Source organism: Lactuca virosa, chromosome 9, assembly GCF_052849685.1.
Source record: "Lactuca virosa cultivar CGN04683 chromosome 9, Lactuca_virosa_CGN04683_v6, whole genome shotgun sequence".
NCBI lineage: Eukaryota > Viridiplantae > Streptophyta > Magnoliopsida > Asterales > Asteraceae > Lactuca > Lactuca virosa.
Window position 1 is genome coordinate 21657565 of NC_136434.1, and position 21402 is coordinate 21678966.

At 37.1% G+C, this 21402-nt stretch overlaps 1 protein-coding gene across 1 annotated transcript; it reads right to left on the reverse strand.

The window, feature by feature from the left end:
• Nucleotides 1-1792: 1792 nt before the first annotated feature.
• Nucleotides 1793-2958, reverse strand: LOC145139007 (protein FAR1-RELATED SEQUENCE 3-like). Its single transcript, XM_079072978.1, has 3 exons — nucleotides 2682-2958; nucleotides 2474-2571; nucleotides 1793-2386 (listed from the first exon to the last, which is right to left on the reverse strand). The coding sequence occupies exons 1-3, from the start codon at nucleotides 2956-2958 to the stop codon at nucleotides 1793-1795; spliced, it is 969 nt and encodes a 322-aa protein (XP_078929104.1).
• Nucleotides 2959-21402: the final 18444 nt, after the last annotated feature.

A 21402-nucleotide genomic window follows, 5' to 3' on the forward strand; every position in this document is an offset into this window, starting at 1 on the left:
AACCCGTTCATTTGGTATGATTAAGAATTATTTTTTGTAAGGTTTTAAAAACATGAATTTTGTAATGATAATAAATAAATGTGATATATTGATTGTATTGTATCGTAGAAAAAATTGCTAGGGAACTATTTAAAAACAGAGCATTACCAAAAGTCAACAGCTTTCAACAAGATTAAAGCTCGTGTTCTAAAAATCACCTGGAAAGTAGAGAAAAAAGGATCCGATTATGGAGTATATCTTATGAGGCATATGGAGTCATACATGGGGGAAAATGAAGGGCGTTGGGATTGCGGTTTTACAGGAAAAAAACAGAGTGATGTAGTTGCTTTAAATAATCTAAGAATCAAATACATGGCAAAGCTTATGAAATCGGAGTACAACAAGTATAAAAGTATGTTGGAGAAGGATGCAAAAGCGTATGAGAGGCTCAATCCATTGCAGAAAATGGCTCTGATGAATGAAGTGAAGGAAAGCAGGGAGAAGCAGAGACATGGAAGGCGTCGATTTTAAAATGGGCATTTTATGATGGTAGGATGGGGGTATGTGTTGAAAGACTTTTGGTGACATGTTTTGTTTTAGTCTATGTTTTTTTATTTGGGGAACTATGTTACATTGTTTTATTTTGTTCTAGTATTGTTTGTTTTGGGGAAACAGTTTATCATGGTAGGATGGTTTATGTTGAAATACTTTTGGTAACATGGTTGCTTTTGGTTTAGGTTTTATGTTTGGGGAACTATGTTAATGTGTTTTATTTTGGTTTAGAAGTGTTTGTTTTAGTGAAATAGTTGAATGTTAATGATATTTGTTTAATTAGTTTTTTTTTGGAAAGCGTTACTCTTTGATAGATGTTGGAATGTGATTATGAAAGATGGTTTGTAATGTACAGGTAAGTTTTGTTGTACAAGAATGTAATTATGATATGCATTTCCTGTGTAAGTTTGAGACAAGTTAGGATACACATTAATCGTGGATAAGAATTGTTATAGTTATCTTTACATCATTATTCTGGCAGAATAAATTTACTTGATTACAATTGATAGAATGTTTGAAGATTATGATTTTCACTGTTTGTATAAATGTTATATTTCAGTAAATATACACATTATTCATGGTAGAATGTATGAGGATTATGTTCTTACAAGTTAGGATACACATTAATCATGGATAAGAGTTGTTAGAATTATCTATACATCATGGTATGGTAGAATAAAATACGTTGATTACAGGTAGTAGAATGTATGAAGATTGTGTTGTTACAAGGAAGGAGACATAGTAATCGTGGGTAAGAATTGGTAGAATTAGCTGAACATAATGTTCTGAAAGAATATAATAAGTTGATTAAAGGTGGTTGAATGTATGAACATTATGTTCTTCCATGTTTGTCTGAATAGATGCATTTTTTTGTTTGTTACGTAGTAGTGTTTTTCAAAGGTATTAAAAGTATAGAATATCGAAATGGTTGTAAGGCGTCTGAAAGAATGTATGTAAAATGGAATACGTTCTGTCAGAATTTATGTAAATGGCTTAAAGTTCAGTTTGCTTAATTTGATTTTAAAAAATTATGTTTTTGGGTAATAAAAAAAAGTAATGGAAAATAGTGATTGTACAGAGTGATAAAGTTGGGGATACAAGATTGGATAAAGAATTAAAACAAAGTATGCAAAAGTGTATAACCATAAATGATAATTATATTAAAGACTAGAAATTTGTAAGCAATATCAGTACTAAATGTGAAAATAAAAGTTTTACTCTAATGTAATATTTGAAAAAAACTATATATAAAGCATACTACTTAGACACGTTTTTTAAGAGGGCAATTTCGTTTATCATGGTTAGCCTTCTGTTTACATAAAGCACACTTTCGCTTAGGCTTCAAACTTACTTTTTCCATCATTTCTTTCTTTGATTTTAATCTCTTACGACGACTGCCAGTTCCCTTATTATGAATATCTGATGGATTCTCAATATCGGGAACATCATTAGTTAATTCTACACCTATAATCTGGTTGTAGAATGATTCTCTTGATGGCATCTCAGGGGCTGGACAATCATCTACAAATTTTTTCTTCAGCTTATTCAAATCTTCAAGGTATGACTTTAACTTCGATGCATCATGGCTAAAAAATGAAACGGAACGATCTACATTTGAGAAAATTTCAATAGCCGTCATGTCAGAGTTAGAGTCTAGCAAAGAATTAGAAAAATGCCTTTTAAGTAATTCAGTTGGAATAACATCCCGACGCCACCGTCTCATAATGTATTCTTCAAGAATCTGTTCAATACTGTAGTACTTAAATACACAGAATATGTGCCTACACAAAAGACCGACATGTTCAAAATGCATGCAGGTACACTTGTATGAACCATCTATTGTTGAGTGTGTAACCTGGAATATATATGAAAAATATGAGTACACTTTAAAAATTCTTGTTGTATGTTTAAAAAAAAATTATATAATGAAGTAATAACGTACCATGTATTGGGTATCCTCTATATGACAATCGTAATGGTATTCCTCAAGTTTGTCATCAACAACAGGACTTGATGGTTGCCTGGTGCTTATGTTCTTTGCTTCTCCAATACAGTAATAGTGTCAACACCATTATTAGAAGTAACACTCATTTGGAAACAAGTATTATCAGAATCTAAAATCTCTTTCTGCACCTGATAAATTTTTTTACGAGTGTAGACCTTTGAAGCATGTGGTTCAATTGGACTAGATGTGATGAATCTAGGAAGTGTTGTAGCAGTGTTAAAGTCATTGACAAATTGATTACGCCTTTGACGTTCCATAACACCCTCAAATGTCATCATAAACATTAAAAGATAAGAACCAGTAAGGGTGTTGTTCTGAAACGACCAATTTTGGCCTTCCGACAATGATGTAGTTCTCATAAGACCAGACATCGGTATGTCCTTGAAAAATGCAGGTACCCAACGTCTACGCAACGCATACATCTCTTGCGTCCATTTTTTATTTGAAATGTTAAACTCATGTAAACAAGATTTCCATGCCTTTTCAAAATCATGTGGTTCCAGCTTAGAATTCCAAATTATAGAGTGGAAACGCTTTCGAAAAGCTAAGTTTGTGGCTAGTTAGAATGTTATCTGAATAAAAAATAAAAGTTATAGGTTGTAATAAACAATATAATGGTGGTATATGTCGAATGAAGGGTATGAATTTAGAATAATATTCTAGCAGAACTACTAATTTTGGCCTTCCAAATTATATAGTGGAAAAAGTTTTCTGAAAGAATTTAGAATAATATTCTAGCAGAACTACCTTTTAAATTGTAAATCTGTAAAAACATTTGTTCTGAAAGAAATTAGAATGCTTTAAATATATATTCTGAAAGAATTTATAATAATATCTAGCAGAAGTACCTTTTAAATTGTAAATCTGTAAACATAGTGACATTATTTTAAATATAAAAAAATATTCACCTTGTTTGAGAGTTTTTTTTGTAATATGCCACATACAAAACTTGTGTGTTGACATTGGAAATACTTCATTAACAGCCTTGTTTAACGCTGGATCTTGATCTGTAAGAACAAGCGTAGGTTGTTTTTTGAATGCCTTCAAAAATGCTCTAAGCAGCCAAGAATAAGAACTACCATCTTCTATACTCAAAAGTCCAACACCAAAAGTCACACATTTCTTATGGTTATCTATCCCAATGAACGGTACGAAAACCATATCATATCTGTTTTAGAAAATAAAAATAGGTAAGCGTTATTGGCATAAAAAAAATATTGAGATAAAATTGCGAAATTAAAAAATACTTATTCATGCTGAATGTGGCATCAAGAGATACAACGTCTCCAAAAGCATTGTAGTTGTACTTTGCGGTTTCGTCAGGCAAAAAATCGAATTCAATTTTTTCTCAACGACTTTAAACTCGAAAGAGAAACTTGGGATATTTTTTTTTCCTTTCCAGCATCTTAACTACAAGAAATTTTGCGTCCCTCGAACCAATGTAAGAATTGAGATTTCTCGTACTGTTCTTGAAATCAGAAACCAACCCACCTCAAATGTTAGAACCACCTTGAAGTCCGATATACAATCTATGTGCTCTAGAGGCACCAATATTTTGCTTTGACAAGTTATGAATAAACATCTCCTATGAATAATCAAGTTTCCTATTTGTACGAGACAAAAACATGTTGTCCTTACCAAACAACTCATGATTATGTTGTTCGACAAAATCAGCAACAATATATCTATTAGTTCCATCTACTAGAATAAAAACAATTTTCGCTTTGCATTCACACCTAAATGAGTCTTTCCTTCTCTGAATCTTATTATGTTGAGGGTCTAAAGTATCCACTTTACCAAATCTTGGTTTACCTTCCCGATTGCATAGCAAATGTCGTTGTGTGATAATGCCGGATTCGGTGGTTCTAATTGGTCCAAGCCAGACATCAAAGCCTGCTAATGATGTGTAATTGTTATACATTGATAATGATGCACTATATTTAATCAACAATTGAATTGATTTTAGGTTTGATGTGGTCTGAAACAACAGGAATCCAATAAGATGATCCACCAGGAGAAACATAATCATGTGTAACATGAGATTGTTCTGCATAAAAAATAAAGATTAACATTTAAAACAAATTAAAAAATTGGCAAATAATTAATCTAGTTTATTAAACTTTTTTCTTATTCGTATACTAACCTTTCTGTAAATCAATGTTATCATCGGCTATACTATAACCTGCCTCATTATCACTGAACTCGATTTCGTTTTCTGCATCATTTAATTAGAATATGTGTAATGGATGCGTAAATATATATTTAAAAAATAATACTTAAGATACATCACCTGGGTTATGATTACTATAATCACCGAATTGATATTCGGAATTGTCATATATATGATGTTGAATGTGTTCTAATGGATCCTCATCTTTGCAAGTATAAGTTACGACATATTGCAAAAAACAATATAAAAGTTCAACATTATTATTATAAAAATTAACAAGTATAAAAACTTATAAAGTAAATTCACCTAAATTTAGATTGCTATTCTCGGATATTTGAAAATCAATATTATGTAGAGAATCATGATCAGCTAACCCGGAATCTTCATAATCATGTGCATAATCCTTAGGATATTCATGTTGATCATGAATATGATCGTCACCAGCTGATACTGTATCATCCATAAGATAATTTACAACATGATTAAACACCAGGAGAAAGCAAAATAAATTCAATATTACAAACTTTGAGCCAAATCAGTATATATTAAAAAAAGGAGAAACCGTGTAATTGATATGCAACTAAAAAGGCGTGATATCTGCATTCATTGTTATCGATTATTTTTTTTTAAATTTTTAGAAACATTGTAAAGATAAGAATCAACACAAAATCGTATTATCCATCATGATATTCTAAATATTTGACAGATTCATATTCCAAATATAATAAATTCCATAGATAAGACTTCGAAACATCCTGCGTTTTAAATTAGACTTTTAATTAATTTATTCAGCAAACTTGAAAAAAAATTATTTTATAAGAATTTACAAATGATTACTGATTTATTATGGAATAAACGCATATACTAAGAAATCAATGTATATACCAGACTATTATTCTGTGAGAATATTTGAAACAAGATTTACAAAAAAATTATTTTCCACACATTTGTTCTGTATATTCTAATACAACTTAACAGAGACATAATTATACCATGGTCTCATTATACCACAGTTTTGTTCTGTAAGAATATATGTAATAAGAATTACACTAAATGTAGTTTGCTCATGTTTGATATGCATATTCACTACAAATTAACATTCTGGAAGAATTTGATAATAATAATTCTAACGGAATCTTTGATTAATCATTAATTAAGACGAATTGGTGAACACTTATTCTATACGAATAGAAAAACAAAATGAATTAAAAAACAAACATTAAATTGTGTTTTTGTTTATTCTGTTTATTGTAATCAGCATTTACTTTCTAATACTTTTTATAACCATTCGTTCTAACAGAATGTTTACATATAACATTATGTATAACACAATTTACGAATTATTCTATACAAATATGACAACAAAAATACATTTGCAACAACATATCTGTAGGCATATGATAAATAACAAAATGTATGGAATTTTAATCAAACTCAAAATGAAAATTATTAATATTAATTGAATGAAAACATAAACTTACAAGGATAAACCCCTAAAATTCATGAATCCATATCTTTATTATACTGAAATAAAACTCCATAAAATCCGAAAAGACTAAATTGAAAACATTATTCAAATCCTAAAATATCTTGACGAAATAACATCTACTCTCTCTTGACCCTTGCTTGAGGACAGTTCCTCCTATCATGACCAAGACCAAAACAAATCCTACATCTTCTTAATTTCTTCCGATCTTGATTCACTTGGGATTGTTTGACATTCCGACCATTCTTATCAGAAAAGTCCTTGTTATTGTTATCAATATTATTTTTGTTCTGAAAAACACAAAACTGAATTTCATTAATGAAATATCATAAGAACAAATATGATATGAATCTGATGAAGGATTAATATCAACTATTAATATAACAAAACTGAATATGCATATGAAAAACGATTAGTCAACACTATAAAAATAAAAATGTGGTTGAACAACATACATCCATTAAAGAAATATCAGAATAAGAGAAATGATATGAAGATGATGAACGATGAATCTGCAATTGAATAAAACGTATATGATGCATATATATATATATATATATATATATATATATATATATATATAATATTTTCGTTGATAAGATCCATATAAATTATATATTAAGATTACATTAATACCCCTTAACAATGATTGGCCCATAATTATGCATACAATAACACAATAGATATATTAAACACCTGAATCTATCTCTCTCTCTCTCTCTCTATATATATATATATATATATATATATATATATATATATATATATATATATATATATATATATAACATTACTATATTGATAATTTATTGATTATGAAATAAGTCCACTAAAAATGAATTGATTTTTATTGGACCGAGAGTCCGTATACTAAATTATGTTCCTAATTCCAAGAGTTCTTAAATCCTCACTTTGTTCGACGGTCCGTATACCAAATCGTCACTTTTTGTTTTGATGCTTGTTAGACTTTATGATTGATGTAAACACAATCTGTTTTTTATCAGTTTAATAAACTTGATTTTTTTGCATAAGTTTAGTTTACTATTTTGATAAATTAGGGATGGGTTAGGGATGAGCCGAAGAAAAGCCCAAAATTTAAAGGTGAGGGGATTTGATTCCCCACATCCGTCGGGGATGGGGATGAGGTTAGACACTTGGGGATGGGGACATGGATGGTCAACCCCGCCTCATATCCGACCCATTTCCATCCATAATTATTTCTCGAGGTTGTATTATGTTCCATGGTTCCATGGATGTGTGTCGCGTGTGAACGCGTCACCACCAAGTAAATGGATTTAAAGTTTGTGCCCTTAATAAAATAATTGGTGGAGAATAGTCATCGCGGTTCCTATCAAGTTTTAGATTCCTACCAAATCCGAACCCTATCATTGAGTTTTGTAATATGTTATGAGTCTATTATAATATATTAATGATATGACTAAGGCTGTGTTTGGCGCGCCATAGCTAGCTGATAAGCTAGCTTATTTTTCGAGATTTTTTATGTTGTCATGTTTAGTAAGCCAAAAAATAGTTTATAAACTAGCTTTTTAAAAAGCTACTTAGACTAGTTTTTTAGGAGCTTTTTAAATTTTTTTCAAATACACCCCTTAATTAATTATAAAAACACATACTCTTACATGTCCTTTTATGAAATTTTATATATTCCAGCTAGCTTTTCAGCTAGTTTTACCAAACGTTATTTTTTATCAGCTAGCTTTTCAGCTATCAGCTAGTTTTTTATTTAACAGTTAACTTTTCAACTATCAGCTAGCTTTTCAGCTATCAGCTAGTTTTTTATTTAACAGCTAGCTTTTCAACTATCAGCTAGCTTTTCAGCTAGTACTCCAAACATATCCTAAATTTCTTGGGATGTATTTCTTTTTACATCCTAAAATTGATTGTGCAACTACTAACTCACCATTACAAAACTAAACCACAGCAAATTTTAGAGTGGGAATTTTGACTTTTATATTTTTGTATTTTAGAAAGTCGAAAATACATTTATTATTATACTCATAAATTTATAAATTTCTTTCCAAATAAAACTTGAACCCTTTTTGCTAGGAAGGATTCATCTGAACAACTACTTACCACATCTAGGCTTGAGGATAACACAACAGAGGTTTTCGGCTCTCCTATTATTGAATTTAAAAAAAAAACATTACACAATTTTGTAAAGCAAATGAAAAACATGCTACGATACTGTTTTGGGAAAAATTAACTGCTAAAGAGAGAATGTTTTGTAAAACATATGAAAAGCATGCTACCAAAGAGAAGGTTCTCCATAAGCTTCGTACAAGTAAGATAAAAAAAGGAAATGAAATGAAATTTTGATAATACTTGAATCTCTCTTAAAGCTTCTCATTCCCCACTAGATCTGGTCATGCGACTTCTCTTTCACCACCTGCAAAATCACAAAATCCAAATAAAAAAGCGAACATGTTGATCGGATAGATGGGGAAGATGATCGTTACTGGAAGATGAACCACAAGGGGAATGAGAGTTGAGGAAATAAGGGGGTTAATGGGTTTCAGGGGTTAGTGGGTTAAGAAGATGGTGGTATAGGGTTATGTATTTCTTTTTATTACTAAATGATTATTTTAAAACAGAAAAAAAATAATAAAAAAAAATCAAAAAAATCTAACCAAGGATAAAATCATAATTTCAGGTCAGTTATGAAAAATGAAACCACAATGACTACCCATAAAAGAAATGAAACCGTAGGGACCAATGCGTAACGTCTTCAATCGCTGTTTTGACAAACCACAGAGACCAAGAACGTAAAAGAAAAAAAAAGAAGTAAACACACGTTTCTTCGAGGGATTATTTTTGTTTGAATTTTGCCGGTCAAATTGGTTTGTGATGGATTTGGCCATCGGAAATGACTGTTGTTTTCTAGCAGTGTAACTCCAAAGTTTATAGGAAAATAAACATCTAAGTATGTCCGAAGTATTGCTGACTTAAAAAAGAAATAACATATTTTCCATTTAACCCCTATTATAATAAAAGAATCGATTTTGCCACATGACATCTCCTTCGATTCTCATCTATGAAAGTTAAATTACTATTTTACCTTTCACCTTATTAATATAATCCTATAATTTAGCAATAAATCAGGAATACACAAACTTACTTCAATTTTGTAATCTTAATTTTAGAAACCGATTCAAATTTTGAAATACCTAACTCCCTTATCAGATGAAGAAACCAATCGTCCCCCCCCCCCCCCCCCCCCCACCCCCCTCTCTTTTTTTTCTTTCTATATCTCACTTCATCTTATATGCAAAAACTAATTATTATAAACTTACCGACAAAACTTCTATCTTTATATTTTAATAAATTTTTACAACTCTTTGATTAGTCGTTATGATTTTAAATTATCAATATTTTTTTTCAACCGTAGTTTCCACGAATATTAACCTAATTAGGCTAATAAGAAAGGAAGAAAGCAATCAAGATCTAGCAATATTAATGGACAATTTAGTGCCCCATGTGATTGTTGGTAGTTTTGAACCAACCGTCTAAAGTTGATCTCCAAGACCAACAGCTATAAATTTTAATCTAGAAAGAAGAACTTAAATTTTGTCCAGCCCGGATTTGAAACAAATAGAAAGTATATCATCGACATATTAGAGGACATGTCTCAAAAAACAAAATATATGATTTTTCATAGGACGTAAATTGTTATGAAAAACTAGTTTGTGATTTTTACACCAAGTTTTGAGCATAAAACCATTTCCTCACGTCCATACCCCCAACTAATCTTGAAAACCTTTTGAGTATGACGAGAAAAATGGAAAGAAAGGTACAACGTTGATTGTGAATATTGGTTTCGATTTGATCTACTAAAATTCTAGTTAATTTTTCTATGTATTTAGACGCTAAATTTAATTTTTCATATACTAACAATCTAAGATAGCTTCATGATGTAATTCTATGTATTTAAAGTTTTTTAAACCTCTTGAGTTACATTCTTCGAATTTAGATCACCCGATTCCAACCTAAGTCAATTTATGAAATCAACCTACCCCTACTACAACCTATGTATGCTAACACAACTCTTTATGAATCGGAACCAAAAAGTGAAATCGAAACCGAAAAAATAAGTCCATGACGAAAAAATCGAAAAAAAAACAGAACCAAATCGAATACAACCAAAACTAAATAAAATGAAAGGAAAGATTGCAAAACCAGACTTGGGTCTAGAATTAGATCGATTAAAAATACTAGTTTGAAAAAGGATTGTGACCGGTTTGAAGAAGATTTACTCCCATAAAAGATTGAATTGTCCATGGGCCGACAAGGACCAATGTGGAACCTTTTTTATGCACCTCTACTTACTATGTATCATTGTGATAATGACATTCGGTAAGACATGAATTAGAACAACCTCAAGATGGTAAAGAACTTAATGCACTCAAAATTTGACCCTAAAACTTATATAAAATTGTTGCATATTGAAATTGTATTACAGAGACTACACCATAGTTTAAAAGAGCAACAAAATCCATCTTTAAATCATTAATTGATATGATAGAACACTTGAGAAAGCCCCTGAAGTGGGTTCACCTTCGGCTAAACAATCCTTAAGCCTTTTGTAATGTCAACAAGCTTCCCAATTGGTGCTGATAACTCAAACCCTTGAAGTAACCGAACATCAATTAAATTACTTGCAAATCGAATGTGCTTGCAGGGAAGATTCGCCTTCCATAACTGAACGAAATGTACTCAAAGTTCTGACCTTGATAACTTACGTTCGAGTGTTCATTAAAAACATTTTAGGTTGAAACTCATCAGGATCTGGCCAAATTTTTGGGTCACATTGTAGCTTCCATACGTTCACAATCAGTTTGAGTGTCTTTTGAGCGTAACACCCATAAGGAATTCACAAATTTAAACTTTTTAAAACCAACCCAAATTCACAAATTGTTTAGAAACATAGTTTTTAAAAAAATTTCAACATCAGAGTCTCCCAAAATCATAAGTCAAAACATGAGGATGTGTACGGTCATGCCTTTGCCTTTCCGCGGTCATCTGAAGTACCTAAAACATAACCCAAAATTGTAAGCCAACGCTTAGTGAGATCCCCTAAAGTATCAACACATAAACATATAACAAATACAATAACGACATATCGGTTCCAATCTACCATCGGGTTGGAATACCCTAGGCCCATCAACCATCAGGTTGGAATGCCAATACACTATGGGTACAGTCAACCATCGGGTTGGAATACCCCAGGCCCATCAACCATTGGGTTGGAATGCCAATACACAACGGGTCCTATCATCCTTGGGATGGAATACCCTCGGGCACATTCAACCATCGGGTTGGTATTCCCCCGACCTGTTGGCTTACGCACAAAGCAGTAAAGCCTCAGCCACTGACCAAATATGTGCACATATAACTAATAATCATATAACAGTCTACAGACAGTCAGACATATCTACAGATCACTAAGCATAACATCATCCTATATACCTGGTTACCGATCTAACATATTACTACAGTACAACAACATACATAACATGATATCGAATCCAAAGGGCCGGTCTTGGTGCCTTCGACCTGCAAGTATAGTGTGGAAAACTCACCTCACAGTCTAAACTGTAGCTGATGAGGTCCCGACTCCGAATCGCAGCTCAAGCTGTCACATATCCGACCAAATGACCAATCATAATCATAATCCCAAAATACCCTTAAGTCAAATTTGGTCAAAGTCAAAGTCAAACTGGTCAAACCCACTAAGTCAACCCAACCGAGTCATCTTAGAATGAGTATGCGGGGGGTACTTTGAAGGTACGATGGGCGTACTCGCCTCCTCACACGTTGACCATCATCAGGGTGGTTGACCTCGTATGCAGGGCGTACTCCTAGAAACTTCAAAACTCATTAAGTGCTTAATGGCTTAAGCACTTACATCTATATTTCAGATCCAAGGCTAAAATACACTCTAAAGTCATCAAGTTTCCAAGTTTATGACTTTGCATGCCCATAAAGTGCTTATTTCAACTTCTCAATCCATTAAGACATTCTACAAGATGCATGAAGCAAAACTAACCATTTGAAACCCATTTTTATGACTCAAGACCCTTCCAAGGGTCTGCAAGGACAAATTAATGGGTCAAGAACATGCTTTGTTCATGAAACACGACATTTGGGACAAAAGAACCCAAAAAAAGATCTACAAGAAACTACACCAAGTTCAGAACTTGATACCTCAAAATGGTGCCAAAAGGTGGTCTGATCCTGGATCTAGAGAGCTTCACTCCTTTAAGGTGGTCTCCTCTTCTTTCCTTCTTCTTCAAGAGCACAAAACACCCACACACAAGCTTAGAAATGCTTCACGAGATGGATTAGGGTTGCAAAAACATATCAAGAGGGTGGAGACTGATAAGGTGAGGAAAAATGGGGCTATAATGGGGTTTAAATATGAACCAAACCCTAAAAATGAGGGTTTGCATGTTGGGCACATACACTCAGCATTAGGGATGAAAGTGGGTCCAAACCCGGACCGGATGGACCTGGACCTGGAAAACCCGGAACCGGTTAACGGGATGTTGTAGAACCGGAAATTGGACCGGTATATAGGAACCGGTTCCGGGTACGGTACCGGGTAAAGTGGGTTTAGAATCGGAAAGCCTGGAAACATCAAAGTGGGTAGGTTGGAACCGGATAAAGTGGATTTAGAACCGGAAAACCCGGAAAAACCGGCATTTTTTGGTAATTATTTCTACTTAGTGGTTTGAACTTTGAAATTTTTCATATTGATATCCCGATTTTGGGGGAGTGTAACTCATTGAATATAAAACCAAAATTGACAAAATTATAGTCTAAAATCATGTACAAACTCTAAACTACACTCTGAAAAAAACCGCATGTCAATCCGACTTTAAATGAATGAGATATGCATGTGTTAACATTTTCACAGAATACAAAGTACCAAAACATATAGCTAAAAAGTTGAAAATTTTCAGTTTTGATATCCCGACTTTGGGGGACAGTAAATAATTGAATATTAAACCAAAAATGACAAAATTATAGTCTAAACTCATGTACAAACTCTAAACTACAAGTTGGAAAAAACCACATGTCAATTCGGCTTCAAACGAATTAGATATGCATGTTTTAAAACTTTCACAGAATACAAAAAAACTGAAAAACTAAAAACTTTCAGCTTTGATATCTCGACTTTGGGGGACTCTAAGTCAATGAATATAAAACTAAAAATGGCAAATTTATAGTCTAAAATTATGTACAAACTCTAAAATACACGTTGGAAAAAACCACATGTCAATCGGAGTTTAAACGAATGCAATATGCATCTTTTAAACGTTTCATAAAAACCGGTTCCGGCCCTAAAAGTGGTTCCGGTTCCTAACACCGGTTTCGGTTTTTAGACCCGGTTTACCCGGACACGATGGACCCAAACCCGGATTACCTGGAACCCGGATAAAGAAAATTTTTAAACCCGGAATCGGAACCGGTTCTATATATTCCGGTTCTAACGGTTCCGGTTCCGGTCCGATTTTCCGGTTCTAAATCTCATCCCTACCCTGCATACTAAGGCGCACCTTAGTATGCTATGCGTACACACGTACGCATGGTGTACTCCCAAATCTCCAAAATTACAAAATTGCCACTAGGTCTTCCCTTGCACACTTCCTTCCACTTAGGGACCCAAAATGCAATATAATTAAGTTATAGGGTTAAAATTAGAAGTACCTTATCATCGGGATGTTATAATTCTCCACCACTTGAACTAGACTTCTTCCTCGAAGTCTGCCGCGACAAATAACTCAGGATAATGCTCCCGTATCTCAGCCTCTGGCTCCCAGGTTCACTCGGAGCCTCTCTTATGCTGTCATTGTACCTTTACCAAAGGTATCTCCTTATTGCATAGAACCTTCATCTTCCCTTCTAAAACAGACATCGGTCTCTCAACATAGTTCAAGTGCTCATCGACCTAAATATCACCCAAGGAAACCACTCCTTCATCGCCCAATACGCACTTTCACAACTGCGAAACATGGAAAATTTTGTTATTCTGACTGAGCTCCTCAGGTAGATCCAACCTGTAAGCCACCTTGACAACCCTAGCAATCACCCGAAAAGGTCCAATATACCGGGGACCCAATGTCCTCCTCTTCCTGAAGCGGATCACACCCTTCCAGGGTGAGACCTTCATGAGTACCATATCGCCCACCTGAAACTCCAACTCCGATTGGCGCCTGTCAGCATAGCTCTTCTGCCGACTCTGAGCGGACTGCAATCTCTGCCTGATCTGCTGAATAAGCTCTATGGTTTAAAGGACTACTTCAGTCCTTCCCATAAACCTATGACCAACCTCTCACCAACAAACCGGGGTACGACATCTCCGACCATACAAGAGCTTGAAAGGGGAGCACCAATGCTGGAGTGATAACTATTGTTGTAGGAGAACTTAGCAAGAGGTAGGTAGGAATCCCAACTCCCGCCAAAATCAATAACACAGGCCCGCAACATATCCTCAAGGGTCTGTATCGTCCGCTCAATAACACAGGCCCGCAACATATGCGGTGCTGAAATGCAACCTCATGCCCAGTTCCTCGTGGAGCTTCTGCCACAAACTGGAGGTGAACAGAACATCTCAGCCATAAACAATGGAAACCGGAACCCCATGGCGAGCAACAATCTCAGGACATAAACATCGGCCAACTTTTCGGCCGAATAGCTCTCCCGAATGGCCAAAAAGTGGGCACCCTTGGTCAGTCGATCCACGATGACCCAAATAGCATCAAAACCCTTTGCCGTCTTCGGCAACTTGGTGATAAAATCCATGGTGATCTACTCCCATTTCCACATTGGAACCTTCAGAGGCTGCAACTTGCCATTCGGCCTCTGATGCTCAGCCTTGACCATCCTACAGGTCAAGCATCTCTCAACATACCCGACTATCTCCCTCTTCATACACGGCCACCAGTAGCTCAATCTCAAATCCATCTTGGTGGCTCGCGGGTGTATAGAAAAATGAGACTTATAAGCCTCCTATAACACAATCTGTCTAACCCCACCAAAAATTGGAAACCAGAACCGACCACACCGGGTCAATAACCCTCGACTATTCGTGACAAATCTGTCAATCTCACCTCTAATCCTTTCTTGTTTCCAGTTCTCTTTCTGAACTCCCTCTATCTGGGCCTCTCTAGTCAAACCCAAAAATGGAGAATCCACAGATATCCTCATACACATCTCCCCGACTAAAGACCCAGCTGACTTGCGGCTCAAAGCATCCACCACCACATTCGCTTTAACCGGATGGTAAAGGATCTCACAGTCATAATCCTTAAACACGTCCATCCACCTGCGCTGCCTCATGTTCAGGTTCGGCTGGTCGATCAGATATCTCAAACTCTTGTGATCCATGTAGACAGTACAACGGATCCCATATAGATAATGTCTCCAAATCTTGAGGGCAAACACCACTGCCCCTAACTCCAGGTCATGTGTGGGATACCGTGTCTGATGCGGCTTCAGCTGTCGCGAAGCATAAGTAATCAATCATCCTCTCTGCATGAGGACCTCCCCCAAACCAGTGATGGATGCATCACAGAATACCACAAAATCCTTGACCCCCACCGGGAGAGTCAATACCGGGGCCTCACATAACCTCTGTCGAAGAGTCTCAAATGCTGACTGCTGCTCAGGGCCCAATTGGAAATCTACCCCCTTCCTCGTCTGACGAGTGAGGGGGTACCACAATCTCGGAGAAGTACTGAATGAATCTTTGGTAGTACCCTACCAAACCCAAGAAACTCCTGATCTCTAAGGGAGATTTCGGAACCTCCCACTGCATCACTGCCTCGATGTTGGCCGGATCGACCAAAATCTCATCATGGTTAACGAGGTACCCAAGGAACTGAACCTCTCGTAACCAGAACTCGCACTTTGAGAACTTAGCATAAAGCCGTTCTCGCCTCAAAACCCCCAAAATCTCTCGAAGGTGCTCCTCATGTTGCTCTCTAGTCTTCGAATACAGCAAGATATTGTCAATAAACACAATAACCGATTGGTCGAGCATCGGCCTGCATATCTGATTCATCAAATCCATAAACACAGCAGGCGCATTGGTGAGCCCAAATGGCATCACCACGAACTCGTGAGGCCCATAACGAGTCTGAAATGCGGTCTTCTCCACGTCTTCCTCTCTCACTCTCACTTGATGATACCCAGACCTGAGATCTATCTTGGAGAACCAAGACGTACCCTGTAACTGATCAAAGAGGTCATCAATCCGTGGAAGGGGATAACAGTTTTCACCGTTAACTTGTTCAACTCCTGGTAATAAATGCACATCTGGTGCGAAACTGAAATCTGATTCCCAACTCAAGTATCAACCACATAAGCCAAATAACATGCACACCCGTGATGAATATACTAACAAGCCCTGGTTGCCAAAAAAACGCCGAACCAACCCTGGTGCCCTCTCCATAGATGAACAGTTTCTCCCACTTGAGGTTTGAACTACCACTCGCTGGCCCTCACAATCAATCATGGCACTAAACCTGCTCACCCAGTCTATACCCACTATCACACATACATCCCCCATGTGGATAGGGATTAGATTAATCGGATAAGGCACCCCGAAGATCTCCAATATACAAGCCTGATACACTTCGGATGTAAAAATCCCGTGTTCGTTGGCGAAATAAACATGCAACGGACACTCTAACTCCCCAATATGAATATAAAACTTCCTACTAAATGATCCTGATACAAATAACCAACTCGCACCCGAGTCAAATAACACAAGAGCAGGCAAAGTATTCACTAACAACGCACCTATTAGGAGAACATATGTGTGTGTGTATATATATATATATATATGTGTGTGTGTGTGTGTGTGTGTATATGAGCATGTCATAAAACATAATCAACAAAATAAGAAATAGAAACATACCGGTCACAACGTCTGGTGCCGACCTGGCCTCCTCTACCATGAGCTGGAAAGCGCGACCTCGAGCCCTCGGGGGCTCCGACCTACCCTGACTCATGTCTGTGATCCTCAGTGTAGCCGGTGCTGGAGCCTGCGCCGGCCTCGCAGCAAGCAAGGGGCACTGGGCCTTCATATGGCCCACCTAATCACAATGATAACAAAGTCTGATGCCGGAAGCTGGAGCTTGTTGTCGGTAGTCCCTCGCAATGTGGCCCTGCTTGCCACATTTGTGGCATCCCGAAGAAGATCGATAAGCTCCATCATAAACCTTGCCACACTTCCCACATGTGCGGCCCCTCTGACTCCCAGATCTAGTATCAGTGGCCCTAAACCGCTTTGGCATAGGCTGCGACTGCGCTGGGGCCGATCTTTGCTCTCTCGTCTGGAGCTCCATCTCAATCTTATGCCCTAACCGCAACAATGAAGTATAACGCTGAGTGGATACAAACTGCCTGATATCCGTCTTGGGCATGCTCAGGTAACAGGTCATCTGAGCTTGCTCAGAAGCAGCAAAATCAGGACAAAACATGGCCCTCCCCGTGAACATCTTGGTGATATCCGTCACCAACTCTGTACCCTGTCTCAAATCCATGTACTCTTGGGCCAAACTCTCGTGCTCCACTAGCAGAATATACCTAGAACGGAACATCTCCGAGAACTGCTCCCAAGTCACTGCAGTCCTTTGCTTAGGAGAATGCAAGTTGGTAACAAGTCTCCACCAATCCTTCGCCCCGAACCTAAGAAGGTTAGAGCGCACCTGACCCTCTGATCAGCTGGGCAAAGGCAAGTGAAAAAGCATCCCTCGATGTCAGACAGCCACCTCATGGCTATGATCAGATCCTGAACTCCATCAAACGTCAGGGGTTTCATAGTGTCAAAGTCCCGATACTGAAAGGCTCTCCTAGCAGGCTAGCACCAATCCTAACAGTCGCAACGGTTGTGGTGGCTGCATCAGCAACAGCCTCATACAATGTAGCATAACGCTTGTTAAAGTACTTCACCATGGTGGTCTTAATAGACCCAAATATCTCGGGCAACTATGGTCGATAGTGAGCAACAACCTCCTCCTGAAGGATCTCCCTAATCCTGTCCTCGAACACAACTGGCCTATCCTGGCTGCCAACTCCCGATCCCGATCTGGATCCTGTCTTAAATCGTCTCGTCGTTACCATACTAAAAATAAACTAGGGAGATATCAAATAACACACAAATCATACCAAGGGAACCAACTCCTAACAAATCCTTAGGGGTTGTGACTTCTCTGCTACGCGTACGGGTCCGGTGCTTCTAGTAGTACGAGGCCATACTACCTTCCACACCTACCCGTATTTGTCTCATAGGATCATCACAACAAAACTAACCAAACATACTAGCATACACATTCACTTTATCCTCACTATCTAGAGGAAGGCTAAACATTACGCGATCGGTCGACAAACCCCACACAACTCATCCATGAAACTTTCACCAACCCTGCAACACTCGTGTATGCTAATCGTACATAACACTGGACCCTATAGACAGTCGAATACCTGATTCTACCCTAACCCTTCATCAAACAAGAACAAGAAATAAGGCCAAATCAAACATTCTCAGGCTATAGAATCTTAGTTATGTACAACTATGATGCATATACTAAGAAACTACAGTAATGATGTTAATTTCATATAAAGAAGAATCCCTAGGCTATCAGGCATCATATAATCAGGAAATTCTATCATGCAATTCCTGAAGATCCCTAGTCTATCACTAGCATGTTGTTCTAACATATCACAAGAACAAATAACAGTGTGGTAATTTGGAGTCTACTTACTGGCTCCGGCTGATCGTACACATCGCATCATCCTTGATTATTTTGAAAATAATTTGAAAATCATTTTTAAAATCTTTTTCCTTAGTTTGAGACTGGATTCACACGAGTATTCCTCCAATACACTCAAACCAAGGCTCTGATACCAACTTGTAACACCCATAAAAATCACAAGAAATTTAAACTTTTAAAACCAACCCATATTCACAAATTGTTTACAAACATAGTTTTCAAAACATTTTCAACATCAAAGTCTCCCAAAATCAAAAGTCAAAACATGAGGATGTGTACAGTCACGCCTTCGCCTTCCCGCGGTCATCTGTAGTACCTGAAACATAACCCAAAGCTGTAAGCCAACGCTTAGTGAGATACCCCAAAGTACCAACACATAAACATATAACAAATAGAATAACAACATGTCGGGTCCAATCAACCATCAGGTTGGAATAACCTAGACCTATCAACTATCGGGTTGGAATGCCAATACGCTATAGGTCTAGTCAAATATCGGGTTGGAATACCCCAGACCCATCAACCATCGGGTTGGAATGTCAATACACAGCGGGTCTTGTCATCCTCGGGACGGAATACCCTCAGGCCCATCGACTAAATATGTGCACATATAACAGATAATCATATATCAGTCTATAGATAGTCAGACAGATCTACAGATCACTAAGCATAACATCATCCTATACACTAGGTTACCGATCTAACAGATCACTATAGTACAATATCATATATAACAGGATATCAAATCCAAAGGGCCGACCTTGGTGCCTTTGACCCGTAAGTACGGTGAGGAAAACTCACCTAAAAGACTGAACAGTAGTTGATGAGGTCCCGACTCCGAATCTCAGCTTAAACTGTCACCTATCCAACCAAATGACCAATCATAATCAAAATCCCAAAATACCCTTAAGTGAAACTTGGTCAAAGTCAAAGTTAAACTGGTCAAACCCGCTGAGTCAACCCAGCCGAGTCAACCCAGCCGAGTCACCTCAGAATGAGTATGCAGGGCATACTCCGAAGGTACGTTGGGCGTACTCCGAAGGTACGCTGGGCGTACTTGCCTCCTCGCATGTTGACTAACACCAGGGTGGTTGACCTCGTACGTAGGGCGTACTCTGAGTATGCGGGGCGTACTCCGAGTACGCAGGGCGTACTCCCAAAAACCTCAGAACTCATTAAGTGCTTAATGGCTTAAGCACTTACATCTATATTTCCGATCCAAGGCTAAAATACACTCTAGGGTCATAAAGTTTCCAAGTTTATGACTTTGCATGCCCATAAAGCGCTTATTTCAACTTCTCAATCCATTAAGACATTGTACAAGATGCATAAAGCAAAACCAACCATTTGAAACCATTTTTATAACCCAAGACCCTTCCAAGGGTCTAAAAGGACAAATTAATGGGTCAAGAACATGCTTAGTTCATGACACACCACATTTGGGATAAAAGAACCTAAAACTAAACCAAAAACAAGATCTACAAGAAACTACACCAAGTTCAGAACTTGATGCCTCAAAATGGTGCCAAAAGGTGGTGTAATCCTGGATCTAGAGAGCTTCACTCCTTCAAGGCGGTCTCCTATTCTTTCCTTCTTCTTCAAGAGCACAATACACCCACACACAAGCTTAGAAATGCTTTCACGAGAGGGATTAGGGTAGCAAAAATATATCAAGAGGGTGGAGGCTGATAGGGTGAGAGAAAATGGGGTTTAAATATGAGACAAACCCTAAAAATTAGGGTTTGCATGCTGGGCACGTACGCCCTACATATTAAGGTGTGCCTTAGTACGCTAAGCGTACACACGTATGCATGGCATACTCGCAAATCTCCCAAATTACGAAGTTGCCACTAGGGATTCCCATGCACACTTCCTTCTACTTAGGGACCCAAAATGCAATATAATAAAATTATAAGGTTACAATTAGAGGTACCTTATCATCGGGATGTTACATCGATGCATTATGTCCCCCGATATAGCAGTCATGAAATGGCCTTACGAGGTCAAGCTAACGAACTTGGTGGTACATTTAGAGTTTTTCTTCCACATTCGGTATGGGTACATTCTCATGTTTTTTTTGTGCAACATCCCGACTTCAAGATATGAATTTCAAGATTTTTTTTATACATCATTTAAGACCTACTCGACGAGTTGGAGGCCCCAACTCGTCGTGTAGAAACTGATCAGGCCGCATGGTTTATGGAACCTACTCGACGAGTTGGTGGACCCCGACTCGACGAGTTGAGGTTGCACATGAAAACCTTAATTTTCAGGGTTTGAACCCTATTTAAAGGACCTTAAGTCCCCTCTCTAGCCTCCCTTATCACTTTACAATCCAGAGAAACCCTAATTGAGCTAACCTTCCATATTGAGAGTGTGTATGGCTAAAAGAGTGTGTGTTTGGTGCATTTAT